General features: G+C 44.0%; 1 protein-coding gene across 23 annotated transcripts in view; it reads right to left on the bottom strand.

Moving 5' to 3' along the window:
• mical3 (microtubule associated monooxygenase, calponin and LIM domain containing 3) overlaps positions 1-16,135 on the bottom strand; it is a 147,017-nt gene that overhangs the window by 21,502 nt on the left and 109,380 nt on the right. For 11 of the 23 annotated variants that reach the window (XM_031898574.1, XM_031898572.1, XM_031898576.1 and 8 more), the window contains 9 exons: positions 15,881-15,970; positions 13,519-13,671; positions 13,234-13,296; positions 6,708-6,809; positions 6,237-6,350; positions 4,311-4,408; positions 1,048-2,806; positions 552-646; positions 303-356 (listed from right to left, as the gene is read on the bottom strand). In XM_031898574.1, the coding sequence (XP_031754434.1) occupies positions 303-356; positions 552-646; positions 1,048-2,806; positions 4,311-4,408; positions 6,237-6,350; positions 6,708-6,809; positions 13,234-13,296; positions 13,519-13,671; positions 15,881-15,970 (2,528 nt within the window). The remainder of the gene's footprint in view (positions 1-302; positions 357-551; positions 647-1,047; positions 2,807-4,310; positions 4,409-6,236; positions 6,351-6,707; positions 6,810-13,233; positions 13,297-13,518; positions 13,672-15,880; positions 15,971-16,135) is intronic. The other 12 variants (XM_012959365.3, XM_031898582.1, XM_012959371.3 and 9 more) reach the window with 6 other exon arrangements.

Genomic DNA, 16,135 nt, shown 5'->3' with positions numbered 1-16,135 from the left:
TGCCATAGTTTTATGGTATCTCTCTGTAAAAGCTATGAGCAAACTTAGGGGGCTGTTCCTGCTGAATTGTGCTTAGTACAGGGGAATCCCTATGTGCCATAGTTTTATGGTATCTCTCTGTACAGGCTATGAGCAAACTTAGGGGGCTGTTCCTGCTGAATTGTGCTTAGTACAGGGGAATCCCTATGTGCCATAGTTTTATGGTATCTCTCTGTACAGGCTATGGGCAAACTTAGGGGGAAGAACACCTTGATGGAAGCTATGAGGGAATGGGGCTATGAGATTATTATTATTTTTGCTACCTCATCTCTGTGCATGTGAAATTCAGGGGCCCGGCACGAGGCTTCAGGAAACCGCTGAGAGAGGAAAGCATGCAAACAAAAAAGAGACAGAAACAAAATGAATGAGAATATTTGAGAGCTTTAGAGAAGGGGATGGAGAAAAGCACAAGAAACCATGCAGCACACAACAGCCATAAATACTAAACACATCTGGGCCTAAATACCCCCCCCCCCCCCGTGCCTACCTGCCCACTGTGGGGACCCACTCACCTCTCGCTTAGATTTCTGGGAGGATTTTTCCAAGACATCGTCGCTGGACAGGTCCGAGTCCTCCGAGAAGCTCAGGTGACGTCGGAGGGACAGGTCTATTAGACAGAGAAAAGGACAACTTCATCCCTGCATATACGCACCATATCCTTATCATGACTGTATATCCTGTATATAGCCCAGTTATAAAGCAGGGGGCAATGGCTACCCTGTAACTCCAGTCCGGTGACTACAGACCAGGTCCGGGTCAACAGTGGGCATGTTCCACCTCAGTAATCAGAGCAGTGGAAGCTTTAATGTCATGTGACACAGCCAACATGGCGGCTTCCATCTTATGGACTGATGTGGAAAAGGGCCATTTGCTTTATAAAAGGCTCTACTACTCTTTCAAAAAGAAAAGACTTTGCCCTTGTAAATGATGGCAGTCACTAGTAAGAGACATCTGAACAAAGGAGTGCCTAGGTATCTACTGACCAAATGACTGGGTTGGTCACATTACCTGCTCCGCGGATCATATTTGCCACCTTGGCTTTCCCAGAGTCCACGGTGGTGCTGCTGGATGGAGTGCTCGGAGTAGACTTGTCCTCCGCCTGCTGCTGCTTCTTCTTCTTTTCCTTCTTATACCCGGAGAAGACGGATTTCCACAAGGACTTGGGTTTGGTGCTCTCGTCCGTCGCCTGTTTATCAGACGCCCGACTGCTTTCCCCCTTGGACTTTTTCTCTTTCTTCCTCGGGGAGAATATAGACGGCCTTTTCTTGGGTTTCCCGCCTGAACCTTCCGAGGAAGTGACGGAGCCGTCAGGAGCTGCTGGGGGGGTTATAAAGACCTCCTGGTCGGTATCCAGCTTCAGGGTGGGAGTCTCGGTCTGGGTTCTCAGGAGAGGAGATACTGCAGGGTAATCGCTGAACATAACGGTAGATGGCAGAGCTTTGGCCGATCTTGCCCCTGGTTCTAGTTGTTTCATTTTGTGCCGCTGTTGTGCTATGGCGTCTTTCAGTGCCTGGCTCTTCACAGACTTCTCCCGGGCTTTCATCCGCTCCTCTGCCCGTTCTTTGGCCTCCTGAGTGACGTCGGGCAAGAGCCTTTTTCTGTGGTGCACTCTCTCCGAAGAAGATGGGATCTCTCCATTTTCCTTGGAGAAACCAATTCTATGTGGTTTAACCCGACTCGTTGGTGGGGTAAAGAACCTCTCTTGAAGGCTGGAATTCTCCGTTCTTTCGTCGTACGTGTCCTCCACATCATCGGCAAAGGGGATCTCGTCTACACTTTCTACAAATGACTTACGTACAGATTCTTCCCAGCGGGGGGACTTTTTGGGCTCAGGGGGCTTGCTCTGTGCTAGGGCAGGGGCTGGGATAGATTCTGGACCATTCTGGCAAGGAGTACGGCTTCTACGTAGAGTAGCTGGCTCTTCCCCTTGGGGAGGAGGTGGTGGAGGGCTGGATGGTGGAGTAAGCATGGCTGAATCAGAGGTGTTAAAGCTTTCACTGGCGGCAGTACGTGTTATGGAACTGCCATTCAGGCCTAAGCCAGAGCTGGTGGAGATATCCTTCTTCTCACCATCTGAGCTCTTCAGCTCCTTCTCAGAAGGGGATATTGGAGTCAGAGGGGAGAGCAGTTCAATGTCCAGCCGGGAAGGGTTCACTCTTCTTGCAACTTGTTGTGGCTTCAGAGACGGTGACTTTTGCTCCTCAGGTTTGGATTTAGGTGCCTGAGGCTGAAGAGGAGTTGAAGCTAGGGCAGGGAAACTGATCTCATGTACCCGATCTCTGTCCACGGGGGCCAGCCCTAAGCTGCGCCTGATCTCGGCGCTTTTTGTCCAGAACTCTTCGATAAGGTCAATACGTTTCAGGACCTCTTTTGCATTAGGGCTAACTAATTGTTCAGATCCCATGACGTGACCAGTAAAAGGCAGTTTGGTTAAAGAAGTAGAGGGGATTAGAGGGGATGGCTGCTGACGCACGGGGGGCCTGTCTGTAGCATTTAGGGTACCCTCTGAGGACGGCAGTGGCTGGGAACAAATAGGAGCTGATGGGGATATAAGTGGGCGCGTGTTTGCTGGGACTGAGGGAGACTTCACAGGAGATGTAGGGATAACAGGTTCTTGCGATGGGACTGGTTGGGAGCAAACAGGAGATAGAGGAGTTGGAGTTTTTGCTTCCACTAAGGCTTTGTTGCTGCTGTCCAATGGCAGATACGGATCCGCAAAGAACCGACCCCCAGGAGAGGTCACTGCCTTCGGAGACATCACAGGAACCTATAAAGGCAGAACAACAAAAGCTAAGCAAACAATGTGGTGGTGGTGGTGGCCTTCTCCAATGACAGCACCCCTAGTGGTCAAGGATAATAACTAGTCTCTAATGTTCCTCCCTTCCCTTTTGTAAATCGCATTATATTTTGTTCACCTAGTGCTACTGAGCCATGAAGAGTCGTTGTATGTTAACCAAGCGACAGGGACAGTGAATGAAAAGCAGGACTATTTGTGTTTAAAGGGCAAGTACATCCTGCAGCCTTTACAAGAGGTGAATAGCAGAACTGCCACATAAAGCAAGCAGGGATTAGAGGCATTGTGCGTGCTCAAAGCAAGGAGGGGACCAGATGAAATGTGTTTGGGTGGCAGTGTGCAGTGGGTAGGGTTGTGGGATTAAAGCTTGAGTTCCTTCACTCACTGGAGCAGAGGGTTCTACAGAACAGGGAAGAAGGAAGAACAGAGATAAGAAGCCGGGCAGAAACATCTCACTAAAGGTGGCCAAGGGTGTGAGAATGGTTGGGCGCGGCTCTGGAGGCTTGACTGGCAAAGAGTTATGAGGGTGGGGGCGGAAAGGAGACTGTGCAGAGATCCCAGAAGCTGCTTTAGGGAACCCTTGCCAAGGATAGTAGCAGTGACTTGCTTATCTAGAGATAATATCTTTCCATTCAAATATGAACTGAGTGGGAAGCAGCAAGAATGGAATAGCAGGAGGGCACCAGAGGAGAACTGGAGGAAAAGAGCTGCTGGAATCAGGTTAGAGTTCTCTATGCTGGAATATAGAGGGGGGACAAAACACAGGACAGGGGAATGAGTGTACTGATGAAGGATAGCGTTTGGGTTGGTTGTACTTGCCTGATGGCACACTATATAGAATACAGTCATTCTTAAGATTTAGTTCCCCTCTGAGTGCAAAGTAACTGCCCCATTCCTCCTGATTCTACTTTGCTTGCTAAATTTTTAGATAATAACAATGGAATGGTATCATGGTTAATAGGAACATTTGACCTCCCTTTGGACCACAGAGTAGCCACTTGGCCCCTAAAAATCCCATGGTTTGGTGCTGGCCTAATATTACCTTAAGGGGCTGTGATTCCCTAAGCAGCTCCATTAATGATCAAAATGTGCTTCCTACCGGGGCAACATGTTGCTCCCCAACCCCTTGGATGTTGCTCTCAGTGCCCCCAAACCAGGGAGTTATTTTTGAATTCCTGACTTGGGGGCAAGTTTTGGTTGAATAAAAACAAGATTTCCTACCAAATAAAGCCCCCTGTAAGCTGATAGGGTGCATAGAGGCTGCCTAATAGCCAATCACAGCCCTTATTTGGCTCCTCCATGAACTTTTATGGTGCTTGTGTTGCTCTCCAAGTCTTTTTACATTTGACTGTGGCTCACGAGTAAGAAAGGTTGGGGATCCCTGGCCAATAGTCTGTGGGTGCCAAGCACAGTGAAGAAGGTGCATTATGTTTCTCATGACAATAATGTCCGAAATCACAGCACTTTAGAGTTTTACCTTTTCTGCTTCCGCTTTGAGTGTCCTTCTTGGAGACAGCACGGGGGCTTTCGGTGCCAGAGAGACTGGGCTGGGGACGCTCTCAGAATCTGCAATTGCTAGAGTACAGAAGACAATTTAGTAAGAAAAAAACAAATATATATACAGATATAGGACCTGTTATCCAGAATGCTCGGGACCAAGGGAATTCTGGATAAGGGGTCTTTTCGTAATTTGGATCTCCATACCTTAAGTCTACTAAAACTCAATAAAACACTAATCAAACCCAATAGGATTGTTTTGCATCCAATAAGGGGTAATTATATCTTAGTTGGGATCAAGTACAGGTACTGTTTTATTATTACAGAGAAAAGGGAATCATTTAACCATTAAATAAACCCAATAGGGCTGTTCTGCCCCCAATAAGGGGTAATTATATCTTAGTTGGGATCAAGTACAGGTACTGTTTTATTATTACAGAGAAAAGGGAATCATTTAACCATGAAATAAACCCAATAGGGCTGTTCTGCCCCCAATAAGGGGTAATTATATCTTAGTTGGGATCAAGTACAGGTACTGTTTTATTATTACAGAGAAAAGGGAATCATTTAACCATTAAATAAACCCAATAGGGCTGTTCTGCCCCAATAAGGGGTAATTATATCTTAGTTGGGATCAAGTACAGGTACTGTTTTATTATTACAGAGAAAAGGGAATCATTTAACCATTAAATAAACCCAATAGGGCTGTTCTGCCCCCAATAAGGGGTAATTATATCTTAGTTGGGATCAAGTACAGGTACTGTTTTATTATTACAGAGAAAAGGGAATCATTTAACCATTAAATAAACCCAATAGGGCTGTTCTGCCCCCAATAAGGGGTAATTATATCTTAGTTGGGATCAAGTACAGGTACTGTTTTATTATTACAGAGAAAAGGGAATCATTTAACCATGAAATAAACCCAATAGGGCTGTTCTGCCCCAATAAGGGGTAATTATATCTTAGTTGGGATCAAGTACAGGTACTGTTTTATTATTACAGAGAAAAGGGAATCATTTAACCATTAAATAAACCCAATAGGGCTGTTCTGCCCCAATAAGGGGTAATTATATCTTAGTTGGGATCAAGTACAGGTACTGTTTTATTATTACAGAGAAAAGGGAATCATTTAACCATTAAATAAACCCAATAGGGCTGTTCTGCCCCCAATAAGGGGTAATTATATCTTAGTTGGGATCAAGTACAGGTACTGTTTTATTATTACAGAGAAAAGGGAATCATTTAACCATTAAATAAACCCAATAGGGCTGTTCTGCCCCCAATAAGGGGTAATTATATCTTAGTTGGGATCAAGTACAGGTACTGTTTTATTATTACAGAGAAAAGGGAATCATTTAACCATTAAATAAACCCAATAGGACTGTTCTGCCCCCAATAAGGGGTAATTATATCTTAGTTGGGATCAAGTACAGGTACTGTTTTATTATTACAGAGAAAAGGGAATCATTTAACCATTAAATAAACCCAATAGGGCTGTTCTGCCCCAATAAGGGGTAATTATATCTTAGTTGGGATCAATTACAGGTACTGTTTTATTACTACACAGAAAAAAAAATCAGTTTTAAAATTCTGAATTATTTGATTAAAATGGAGTCTATGGGAGACGGGCTTTCCGTAATTCGGAGCTTTCGATCCCATACCTGTACTAACATAAGGTAATCACAGCTCTCTATGGTTGCTCCCATCAGGCCAAGACTGGCAATCTGTGGATTCTGGCAAATGCCAGAGGGGCTGCTGTAAGATTGTCATTGTATTTTTGGGGGTCGTTTAAACATTTTTTAAAAAGAAAAAAAGGGGAATGGGGGATGCTGGGAGTTTTAAATCAAGAAAAACAAAATATATCCCTTTAAGAGATAACTAGGTGTGACAGGAGCACTGCAGATACCTGGCAGGACGGGTTGCTCCACCTTAGGCTCTTGGGCTACATCCAGCTTCAATTTAAACCTCTGAGACTGCTGGAGCCGTTCTTCGGCCTCGGCGTCGGACGGGATGTCATCATCTGTGGTTGCAGAGTCGAGGGGAGGAGGAGAGAGCAGACATCTTTATTGTGGGATTCCAATTACGCGGTAAGCAGAATATAAACAAATATGGGTGCACTACATACACAGGCACACACCCAAAGGGAAATATTTACACCTGACGGCCGGTTTTTGGGAAATAGTTTATAATAGAGCACCTTATATACGGTGCTTAGTTATGTCATCAGTATATTTGTATTGATGCCACTGATTCCCACTTAACTGGGCCACCAGGAGAACCAGAAGGCAACTTACACCCCCCCGGAGATGTGTTTTCCCCTAATGACCAGACCTGGCTGCCGATGCCCCTATGGGAAAGCCGAGCCTGAAGCACATACCATCACCAAGGTCTGCGGAGGTGTCCCCATCACCAGCTGCTTCAGCCTGCGCCAGGCAAGTACCCAGCTCCTCCTCCTCACCTTCTTCATACTCGCCAGTAGCTGAGGGCGCAGGAAGAGGGCAGAAATAAAACGGAAAATACGGACAGGATGAAATGGGAGAGAAGCATACAGAGGGGTAAAAAGGAAAGGGACATGGCAATGGAGGATAGCAGGGGGAGAATAAGGCACTTAGCAATGGAATATTTCCCAGCAGGCAGTGCAAACAGCCCATATGTATCTTATATATATGTTTATCTGTATCTGATGGACACTGCTCTGTAATTTGTGTTTTGCTGCACCTCATGTATTGTTTTCTACTAAGTGTAGTTCAGCATGTAGTTGTACTACTCCATGTGTAGGTGTAAGCTCTGCAGGTAACTATACTCCTCTGCATGTAGTTGTACTACTTCATGTGTATGTGTGTGGCTCTGCAGGTAACTATACTCCTCTGCATGTAGTTGTACTACTTCATGTGTATGTGTGTGGCTCTGCAGGTAACTAAACTGCTCAGCATGTAGTTGTACTACTCCATGTGTAGGTGTAAGTTCTGCAGGTAACTATTACTCCTTTGTATGTATTTATACTACTCCCTGTGTAGGTGTAAGCTCTGCAGGTAACTATACTCCTCCGCATGTAGTTGTACTACTCCATGTGTAGGTGTAAGTTCTGCAGGTAACTATTACTCCTTTGTATGTATTTATACTACTCCCTGTGTAGGTGTAAGCTCTGCAGGTAACTATTACTCCTTTGTATGTATTTATACTACTCCATATATAGGTGTCAGCTCTGCAGGTAACTATACTCCTCTGCATGTATTTGTACTACTTCTTGTGTAGGTGTCAGCTCTGCAGGTAACTATTACTCCTTTGTATGTATTTATACTACTCCCTGTGTAGGTGTCAGCTCTGCAGGTAACTATTACTCCTTTCTATGTATTTGTACTACCCCACATGTAGGTGTCAGCTCTGCAGGTAACTATTACTCCTTTCTATGTATTTGTACTACCCCACGTGTAGGTGTCAGCTCTGCAGGTATCTATTACTCCTTTCTATGTATTTGTACTAACCCACGTGTAGGTGTCAGCTCTGCAGGTAACTATTACTCCTTTCTATGTATTTGTACTACCCCACGTGTAGGTGTCAGCTCTGCAGGTAACTATTACTCCTTTCTATGTATTTGTACTACCCCACGTGTAGGTGTCAGCTCTGCAGGTAACTATTACTCCTTTCTATGTATTTGTACTAACCCACATGTAGGTGTCAGCTCTGCAGGTAACTATTACTCCTTTCTATGTATTTGTACTACCCCACGTGTAGGTGTCAGCTCTGCAGGTATCTATTACTCCTTTCTATGTATTTGTACTAACCCACGTGTAGGTGTCAGCTCTGCAGGTAACTATTACTCCTTTCTATGTATTTGTACTACCCCATGTGTAAGTGTCAGCTCTGCAGGTATCTATTACTCCTTTCTATGTATTTGTACTACCCCATGTGTAGGTGTCAGCTCTGCAGGTATCTATTACTCCTTTCTATGTATTTGTACTACCCCACGTGTAGGTGTCAGCTCTGCAGGTATCTATTACTCCTTTCTATGTATTTGTACTAACCCACGTGTAGGTGTCAGCTCTGCAGGTAACTATTACTCCTTTCTATGTATTTGTACTACCCCATGTGTAAGTGTCAGCTCTGCAGGTATCTATTACTCCTTTCTATGTATTTGTACTACCCCATGTGTAGGTGTCAGCTCTGCAGGTATCTATTACTCCTTTCTATGTATTTGTACTACCCCATGTGTAAGTGTCAGCTCTGCAGGTATCTATTACTCCTTTCTATGTATTTGTACTACTCCCTGTATAGGTGTCAGCTCTGCAGGTAACTATTACTCCTTTCTATGTATTTGTACTACCCCACATGTAGGTATCAGCTCTGCAGGTAACTATTACTCCTTTCTATGTATTTGTACTACCCCATGTGTAAGTGTCAGCTCTGCAGGTATCTATTACTCCTTTCTATGTATTTGTACTACTCCCTGTGCAGGTGTCAGCTCTGCAGGTAACTATTACTCCTTTCTATGTATTTGTACTACCCCACATGTAGGTATCAGCTCTGCAGGTAACTATTACTCCTTTCTATGTATTTGTACTACCCCATGTGTAGGTGTCAGCTCTGCAGGTATCTATTACTCCTTTCTATGTAGCTGTACTACCCCACGTGTAGGTGTCAGCTCTGCAGGTAACTATTACTCCTTTCTATGTATTTGTACTACCCCATGTGTAAGTGTCAGCTCTGCAGGTATCTATTACTCCTTTCTATGTATTTGTACTACTCCCTGTATAGGTGTCAGCTCTGCAGGTAACTATTACTCCTTTCTATGTATTTGTACTACCCCACATGTAGGTATCAGCTCTGCAGGTAACTATTACTCCTTTCTATGTATTTGTACTACCCCATGTGTAAGTGTCAGCTCTGCAGGTATCTATTACTCCTTTCTATGTATTTGTACTACTCCCTGTGCAGGTGTCAGCTCTGCAGGTAACTATTACTCCTTTCTATGTATTTGTACTACCCCATGTGTAAGTGTCAGCTCTGCAGGTATCTATTACTCCTTTCTATGTATTTGTACTACTCCCTGTGCAGGTGTCAGCTCTGCAGGTAACTATTACTCCTTTCTATGTATTTGTACTACCCCACATGTAGGTATCAGCTCTGCAGGTAACTATTACTCCTTTCTATGTATTTGTACTACCCCATGTGTAAGTGTCAGCTCTGCAGGTATCTATTACTCCTTTCTATGTATTTGTACTACTCCCTGTATAGGTATCAGCTCTGCAGGTAACTATTACTCCTTTCTATGTATTTGTACTACCCCATGTGTAAGTGTCAGCTCTGCAGGTATCTATTACTCCTTTCTATGTATTTGTACTACTCCCTGTGCAGGTGTCAGCTCTGCAGGTAACTATTACTCCTTTCTATGTATTTGTACTACCCCATGTGTAAGTGTCAGCTCTGCAGGTATCTATTACTCCTTTCTATGTATTTGTACTACTCCCTGTGCAGGTGTCAGCTCTGCAGGTAACTATTACTCCTTTCTATGTATTTGTACTACCCCACATGTAGGTATCAGCTCTGCAGGTAACTATTACTCCTTTCTATGTATTTGTACTACCCCATGTGTAAGTGTCAGCTCTGCAGGTATCTATTACTCCTTTCTATGTATTTGTACTACTCCCTGTATAGGTATCAGCTCTGCAGGTAACTATTACTCCTTTCTATGTATTTGTACTACTCCCTGTATAGGTATCAGCTCTGCAGGTATCTATTACTCCTTTCTATGTATTTGTACTACTCCCTGTATAGGTATCAGCTCTGCAGGTAACTATTACTCCTTTCTATGTATTTGTACTACTCCCTGTATAGGTATCAGCTCTGCAGGTATCTATTACTCCTTTCTATGTATTTGTACTACTCCCTGTATAGGTGTCAGCTCTGCAGGTAACTATTACTCCTTTCTATGTATTTATACTACCCTACGTGTAGGTGTCAGCTCTGCAGGTAACTATTACTCCTTTCTATGTATTTATACTACCCTACGTGTAGGTATCAGCTCTGCAGGTAACTATTACTCCTTTCTATGTATTTGTACTACCCCACATGTAGGTGTCAGCTCTGCAGGTAACTATACTCCTCTGCATGTAGCTGTACTACTCCATGTGTAGGTGTCAGCTCTGCAGGTAACTATTACTCCTTTCTATGTATTTGTACTACCCCACATGTAGGTGTCAGCTCTGCAGGTAACTATTACTCCTATTACTATCACACATTGCCATCCAGAGGGAGGTGCCCTTATCTGCTCCTAATACTACTGAATGTAAAACCCCACGGGTGTCCCTATTCTGTGTGTGTCGGATTGGAAATTTGAATTCAGTGCAATGGTGGATGAAAACCCTTATGGTTTGTGTGCATGTCGCCTTATTAGCCTGTAATGTACTGTTCTGCTGCCCTACACATGGCTTTGTCGATTAAAGGACCAGTAACACTTAAAAATGAAGGGATATTCTATGCATTAAGATAGAACGTGCTGTTGGCATCACTGCAGAAAAGAAGCTACAACTCAAGAACACGGCCCTCCAAGCTTTGCACGTTAGACAGCCATTGCCTTTCCTTGGGGTCAAGCAGGAAGGTAAAAAAAAACCTTTTGCGCCTAAGATGTTAAAACTATTGCCCTGGAAGCCAGCAGAGGATGCTGGGAGCTGAAGTCCAGAATAGAATGTAGCAGCGTGTTAGGCCAGCCAGCCGAGTTACTAAAACAAGAGAGGAGAAGTGCCGCGCTTCCTGCTTGTGGTTTAAAGGGAAACTGTTGCTACTGCAAATTTGGTACAGGTATGGGACCTGTTATCCAGAAGGCTTGGGACCTGGGGTTTTCCGGATAAGGGGTCTTTCCATAATTTCATCAACACAATTTAAGTTTGCTAAAAATCATTTAAATATTGAATAAACCCAATAGGGCTGTTCTGCCCCCAATAAGGGGTAATTATATCTTAGTTGGGATCAAGTACAGGTACTGTTTTATTATTACAGAGAAAAGGGAATCATTTAACCATGAAATAAACCCAATAGGGCTGTTCTGCCCCAATAAGGGGTAATTATATCTTAGTTGGGATCAAGTACAGGTACTGTTTTATTATTACAGAGAAAAGGGAATCATTTAACCATGAAATAAACCCAATAGGGCTGTTCTGCCCCCAATAAGGGGTAATTATATCTTAGTTGGGATCAAGTATAGGTACTGTTTTATTATTACAGAGAAAACGGAATCATTTAACCATGAAATAAACCCAATAGGGCTGTTCTGCCCCAATAAGGGGTAATTATATCTTAGTTGGGATCAAGTACAGGTACTGTTTTATTATTACAGAGAAAAGGGAATCATTTAACCATTAAATAAACCCAATAGGGCTGTTCTGCCCCCAATAAGGGGTAATTATATCTTAGTTGGGATCAAGTACAGGTACTGTTTTATTATTACAGAGAAAAGGGAATCATTTAACCATTAAATAAACCCAATAGGGCTGTTCTGCCCCCAATAAGGGGTAATTATATCTTAGTTGGGATCAAGTACAGGTACTGTTTTATTATTACAGAGAAAAGGGAATCATTTAACCATTAAATAAACCCAATAGGACTGTTCTGCCCCAATAAGGGGTAATTATATCTTAGTTGGGATCAAGTACAGGTACTGTTTTATTATTACAGAGAAAAGGGAATCATTTAACCATGAAATAAACCCAATAGGGCTGTTCTGCCCCCAATAAGGGGTAATTATATCTTAGTTGGGATCAAGTACAGGTACTGTTTTATTATTACAGAGAAAAGGGAATCATTTAACCATTAAATAAACCCAATAGGGCTGTTCTGCCCCCAATAAGGGGTAATTATATCTTAGTTGGGATCAAGTACAGGTACTGTTTTATTATTACAGAGAAAAGGGAATCATTTAACCATTAAATAAACCCAATAGGGCTGTTCTGCCCCCAATAAGGGGTAATTATATCTTAGTTGGGATCAAGTACAGGTACTGTTTTATTATTACAGAGAAAAGGGAATCATTTAACCATGAAATAAACCCAATAGGGCTGTTCTGCCCCCAATAAGGATTAATTATATCTTAGTTGGGATCAAGTACAGGTACTGTTTTATTATTACAGAGAAAAGGGAATCATTTAACCATTAAATAAACCCAATAGGGCTGTTCTGCCCCAATAAGGGGTAATTATATCTTAGTTGGGATCAAGTACAGGTACTGTTTTATTATTACAGAGAAAAGGGAATCATTTAATCATTTTACTCTCAGAAGCGGTGCATAATAAGGTGGGTGGGAGGGCAGAAGGAAACCCACCCATAACCTGCAAATCTTATGTGGTGTCAGCCCAAACCCATGGGTTTCGGGCCAAGGTGCACATCACTAATGCAGCTTTCATAGCTAATTGTAGTGTTAATTTGGATGAAACTTTTGGCAAATAGGGTGAAAGTTGTGGAAACTATCCAAGCACCATTAGCGGCTACTCATTGGGCCGAAGCAAGTTGCATTTATGGATGCAGCCCCCCATGTTCCCCCATGTTTAGGGTGAGGGTATGGAGCATATATAGGGACAAGTACCATTGCTCCTAATTCAGAGGAACTGTGCGTTTATTATACAGGTTGCCCATAGGCTTCAGTTCATTCCATCCTGCTGCACTGTTGAAAGCAGCCAGTGGCATCTCCCCACACATAGAATATCTATGAGATCATGTGACACACGTGAAACGAGACAAAAAAAGCGCGTGGGCAGAAAGCATATTGGGGTGCAGATTCTCGGTGGCAGAAGGGTGCCCCGCGTCAACCATGCAGAGCGGGATAGGAGCGCGGCAGAGCGAGCACAGAGCGTTCATGCAGAGCTCTTTACAAGGGCGCAGCAAGAAAGTCTCTTATCTCTGGCGCTTTCTACCTCCTGATACGGACTCCAGCCACGCTCTCACTGGGTCGTGACGGTGGGAATGGAGATGACGCGCTGCGACAAAAAAGGAACAACAGAAAGAACAAAAAAATGAAATGAATGGAATTCTAAAGCTACTTACCTGGGGTGGGGGGCGCATAGGGCAATACATGATCACTGCTATATAACATAATACACAGCAATGCAAACCCTACAACCCAACAATGGCTGCACAGACAGAGGCTGCTCTACTAAAGGGCCGAGTGAGTTTTTGGGGTGCAGGGGGGGGGGGGTTACCTTTGGAAGGAGAGGACATGCTCACTTCTCCCCTCTCTTCCTTAGACCCTCTCCGCTCTTCCTTAACCTCGCGGACGTGTGTCCAGCGCACGTCTGCCTTTATTTCCGTGGGGTCAACAGGGGAGAGGGCTTGCTGGAGTCTGAGGTTCCCGGCTGGACAGAGGTGCAAGGGGACGGAGGGAGAAGAAAAGCAGAGGGACAGACGGACCCAAGGTAAGGGCAACAGAAGGGCAGAGAGAGAACAAAAGAAAGTTACAGCATTAAAGAGACAGAGCCCATTATCTATATACAGAACCAGCCTATCGGCATAGGTAGCAGTTAGGGTAATAGCACATGGGGCAACTGGAGAGGGGTAGTATAACCCCTACTGTGGGGGTCATTGTCCTATGTGCCACTAGCCTTAACCACCCAATATCACGGGCTGGATGTTGGCCCAAACAAGTGGACCGCAACACCCAGATTGGCCAAGGGCAATTTGATGGGATCCCAAGACAGCAACCACCTTCCAAATGCTGAACAATACTGATCTATAAGGTGCTGATGGGGTGTAAATATATTTATATCTAATTATAATTTAGCATCTGTATGGTTATTACATTATGGGTGCCTTCATGGCAAGTAGCGGAGTAGTGCCGAACCCAGGTGGGCAATATAAGTGGGTGCCAGCCTATTACCCAGGACTGTCCCGGGAGTCTAAGAACTTTTATAGCCCCCATCTGACCTATATATTGCACTGATATGTTCTAATCTTCCCCTCTAACGTGCTGTATAATGAATAAGTGGCCCACCGGGAGGGCAATAGTTAAACGGAGCTGGCCTTATATATTGCCCTGCAGCAGGATCTTGACCAACTGGCAATCTGGGCGGCTAAGCGGCAGATGGGATTTAATGTGGATAAATGTAACCTGGTATGTAACAATATGCAGCCACTTATGGATCAACTAGCAGTTAGGCAGGTTATATATAGGCATTATGGTTGAACGTGATGGACGTGTCTTTTTTCAACCTAACTTACTATTTTATATATCTCCCCTTGGCACTTACTCAGTTGCCCTGAAGAGGGTAAGAACGGACTTCTCTATCCTGCCTTGGCACCGCTTAGATGTCTCCAGAATCACTGGGAATCATTGTGCACCCACAGAGGCACCCATAGAATATATACAAATGCATGAAGTAAATTCAAACCAATGCCAGATACAAATATACCCTAAATTGAATTAGATATAAACATAGGATAGAATCCCTTTAATGGAATCCCATGAAACCCTTTGGCCACCCAGTTTTTTCCATTGTACGTATGCAATAGCACCCATACCTCTGATATTAGATCACATCTGACCTGTTAGAATTAGTCAAGAATGTTATTTCATCATGACACCAAAAAAACCCAGTCAGCGCATGCGTCTGTTAATATCTGCTATATCAGCACAGGTAGGGGGCACATTAAAACCCCCAAGTTAACTTTTATTTTTTTTTTTCCATTTTTTTTCTAAGCCAAAAATAAGGTGCAATCCATACTGAGCCCAAAATAACACCCCCCCCCCCCCCATATGGGCTCTACATTCATGTTCTGAATTAACTGAAATGTCATTTTATCAATGCCCCCAAGCACAGCCCCCACAGTATCAGTATTTCTATATAATGATTTATACATGTAAGTGGAATATGCCACCTAGTGGCAATAAACAGATATGGCATAGTGAATATATACAGGTTCTGCTGTACAGCATATAATACAATTAATAGGCCCATTTGCCCTTCAGGCTGGGTACCCTACTGATTTTAATTTAATTTAGGCCCCTCTGTATGCAGCGATTATCACAACCCCCCCACGTTATTAGACCGAGTATCGGATTGCACCTTAGGGACTCCAGAAATGGCACAACTGTTCTTCAACCTCTTAAAGCCCCACCGAAAACTTTTGCAAAAGCCCCAGTTCTGTTCCATGCACAGAGATAAAGAACAGGGTTGTAGTTAGGAGAAGAGCAGCATCCCGGATCCGATGAAGCCATTTAATTCCCAAATTCAGTAAAGGTGCTGTTCCATGCAAGTGGAATTAGTGCCTGCCGGCCGCGTTGGTCCCTATTCCATGCTCACACAGATACGTCCTACACCCCTCCATGGAGAAAAGGTATATAGTGCACTGCCATTGGGCAGCACCCACATGGGACGCTTGCCATAGCCAATGAACGAGGCCATTGTTATGTTAGTGGCTGAGCCCCACTCTTGTGCCAAGCTCAGCTAATGTATTTGGTGGGATTCACGGCACTGATCAAATCCTCATCCAATGGGATGGGAACGCAGGGGTGTAGGAGCAATCTTTGGGGTTAATGCATTTCATCTGGGGAGGCATAAGGGATACCTTTAAATATACCAACTGTATCTTCATCAGAGATACGCTGTATCCACAGGCCCTGCTGAAGCTCTCTCTCCCATGGGCAGTACTCACCCTCTGCGGCCAGGGGCGCGGCGGACAATCACCCCATCCCAAACCCCATGATAAAAGATGGACGGAAGGGAAGGAGAAGGGGGGGGGAAAGAGAAGCAGAAATGAGACAGGGAAGTTGTACAGTGAGAAGGAGATGGGAGAAGAGCTTTAAATACAGACACAAAGGCA

This window comes from Xenopus tropicalis, chromosome 3, assembly GCF_000004195.4.
Source record: "Xenopus tropicalis strain Nigerian chromosome 3, UCB_Xtro_10.0, whole genome shotgun sequence".
In the NCBI taxonomy this organism is placed as follows: Eukaryota; Metazoa; Chordata; class Amphibia; order Anura; family Pipidae; genus Xenopus; species Xenopus tropicalis.
Note: the sequence above shows the minus strand (reverse complement) of the source record. Positions and strands in the feature narration are given on the sequence as shown.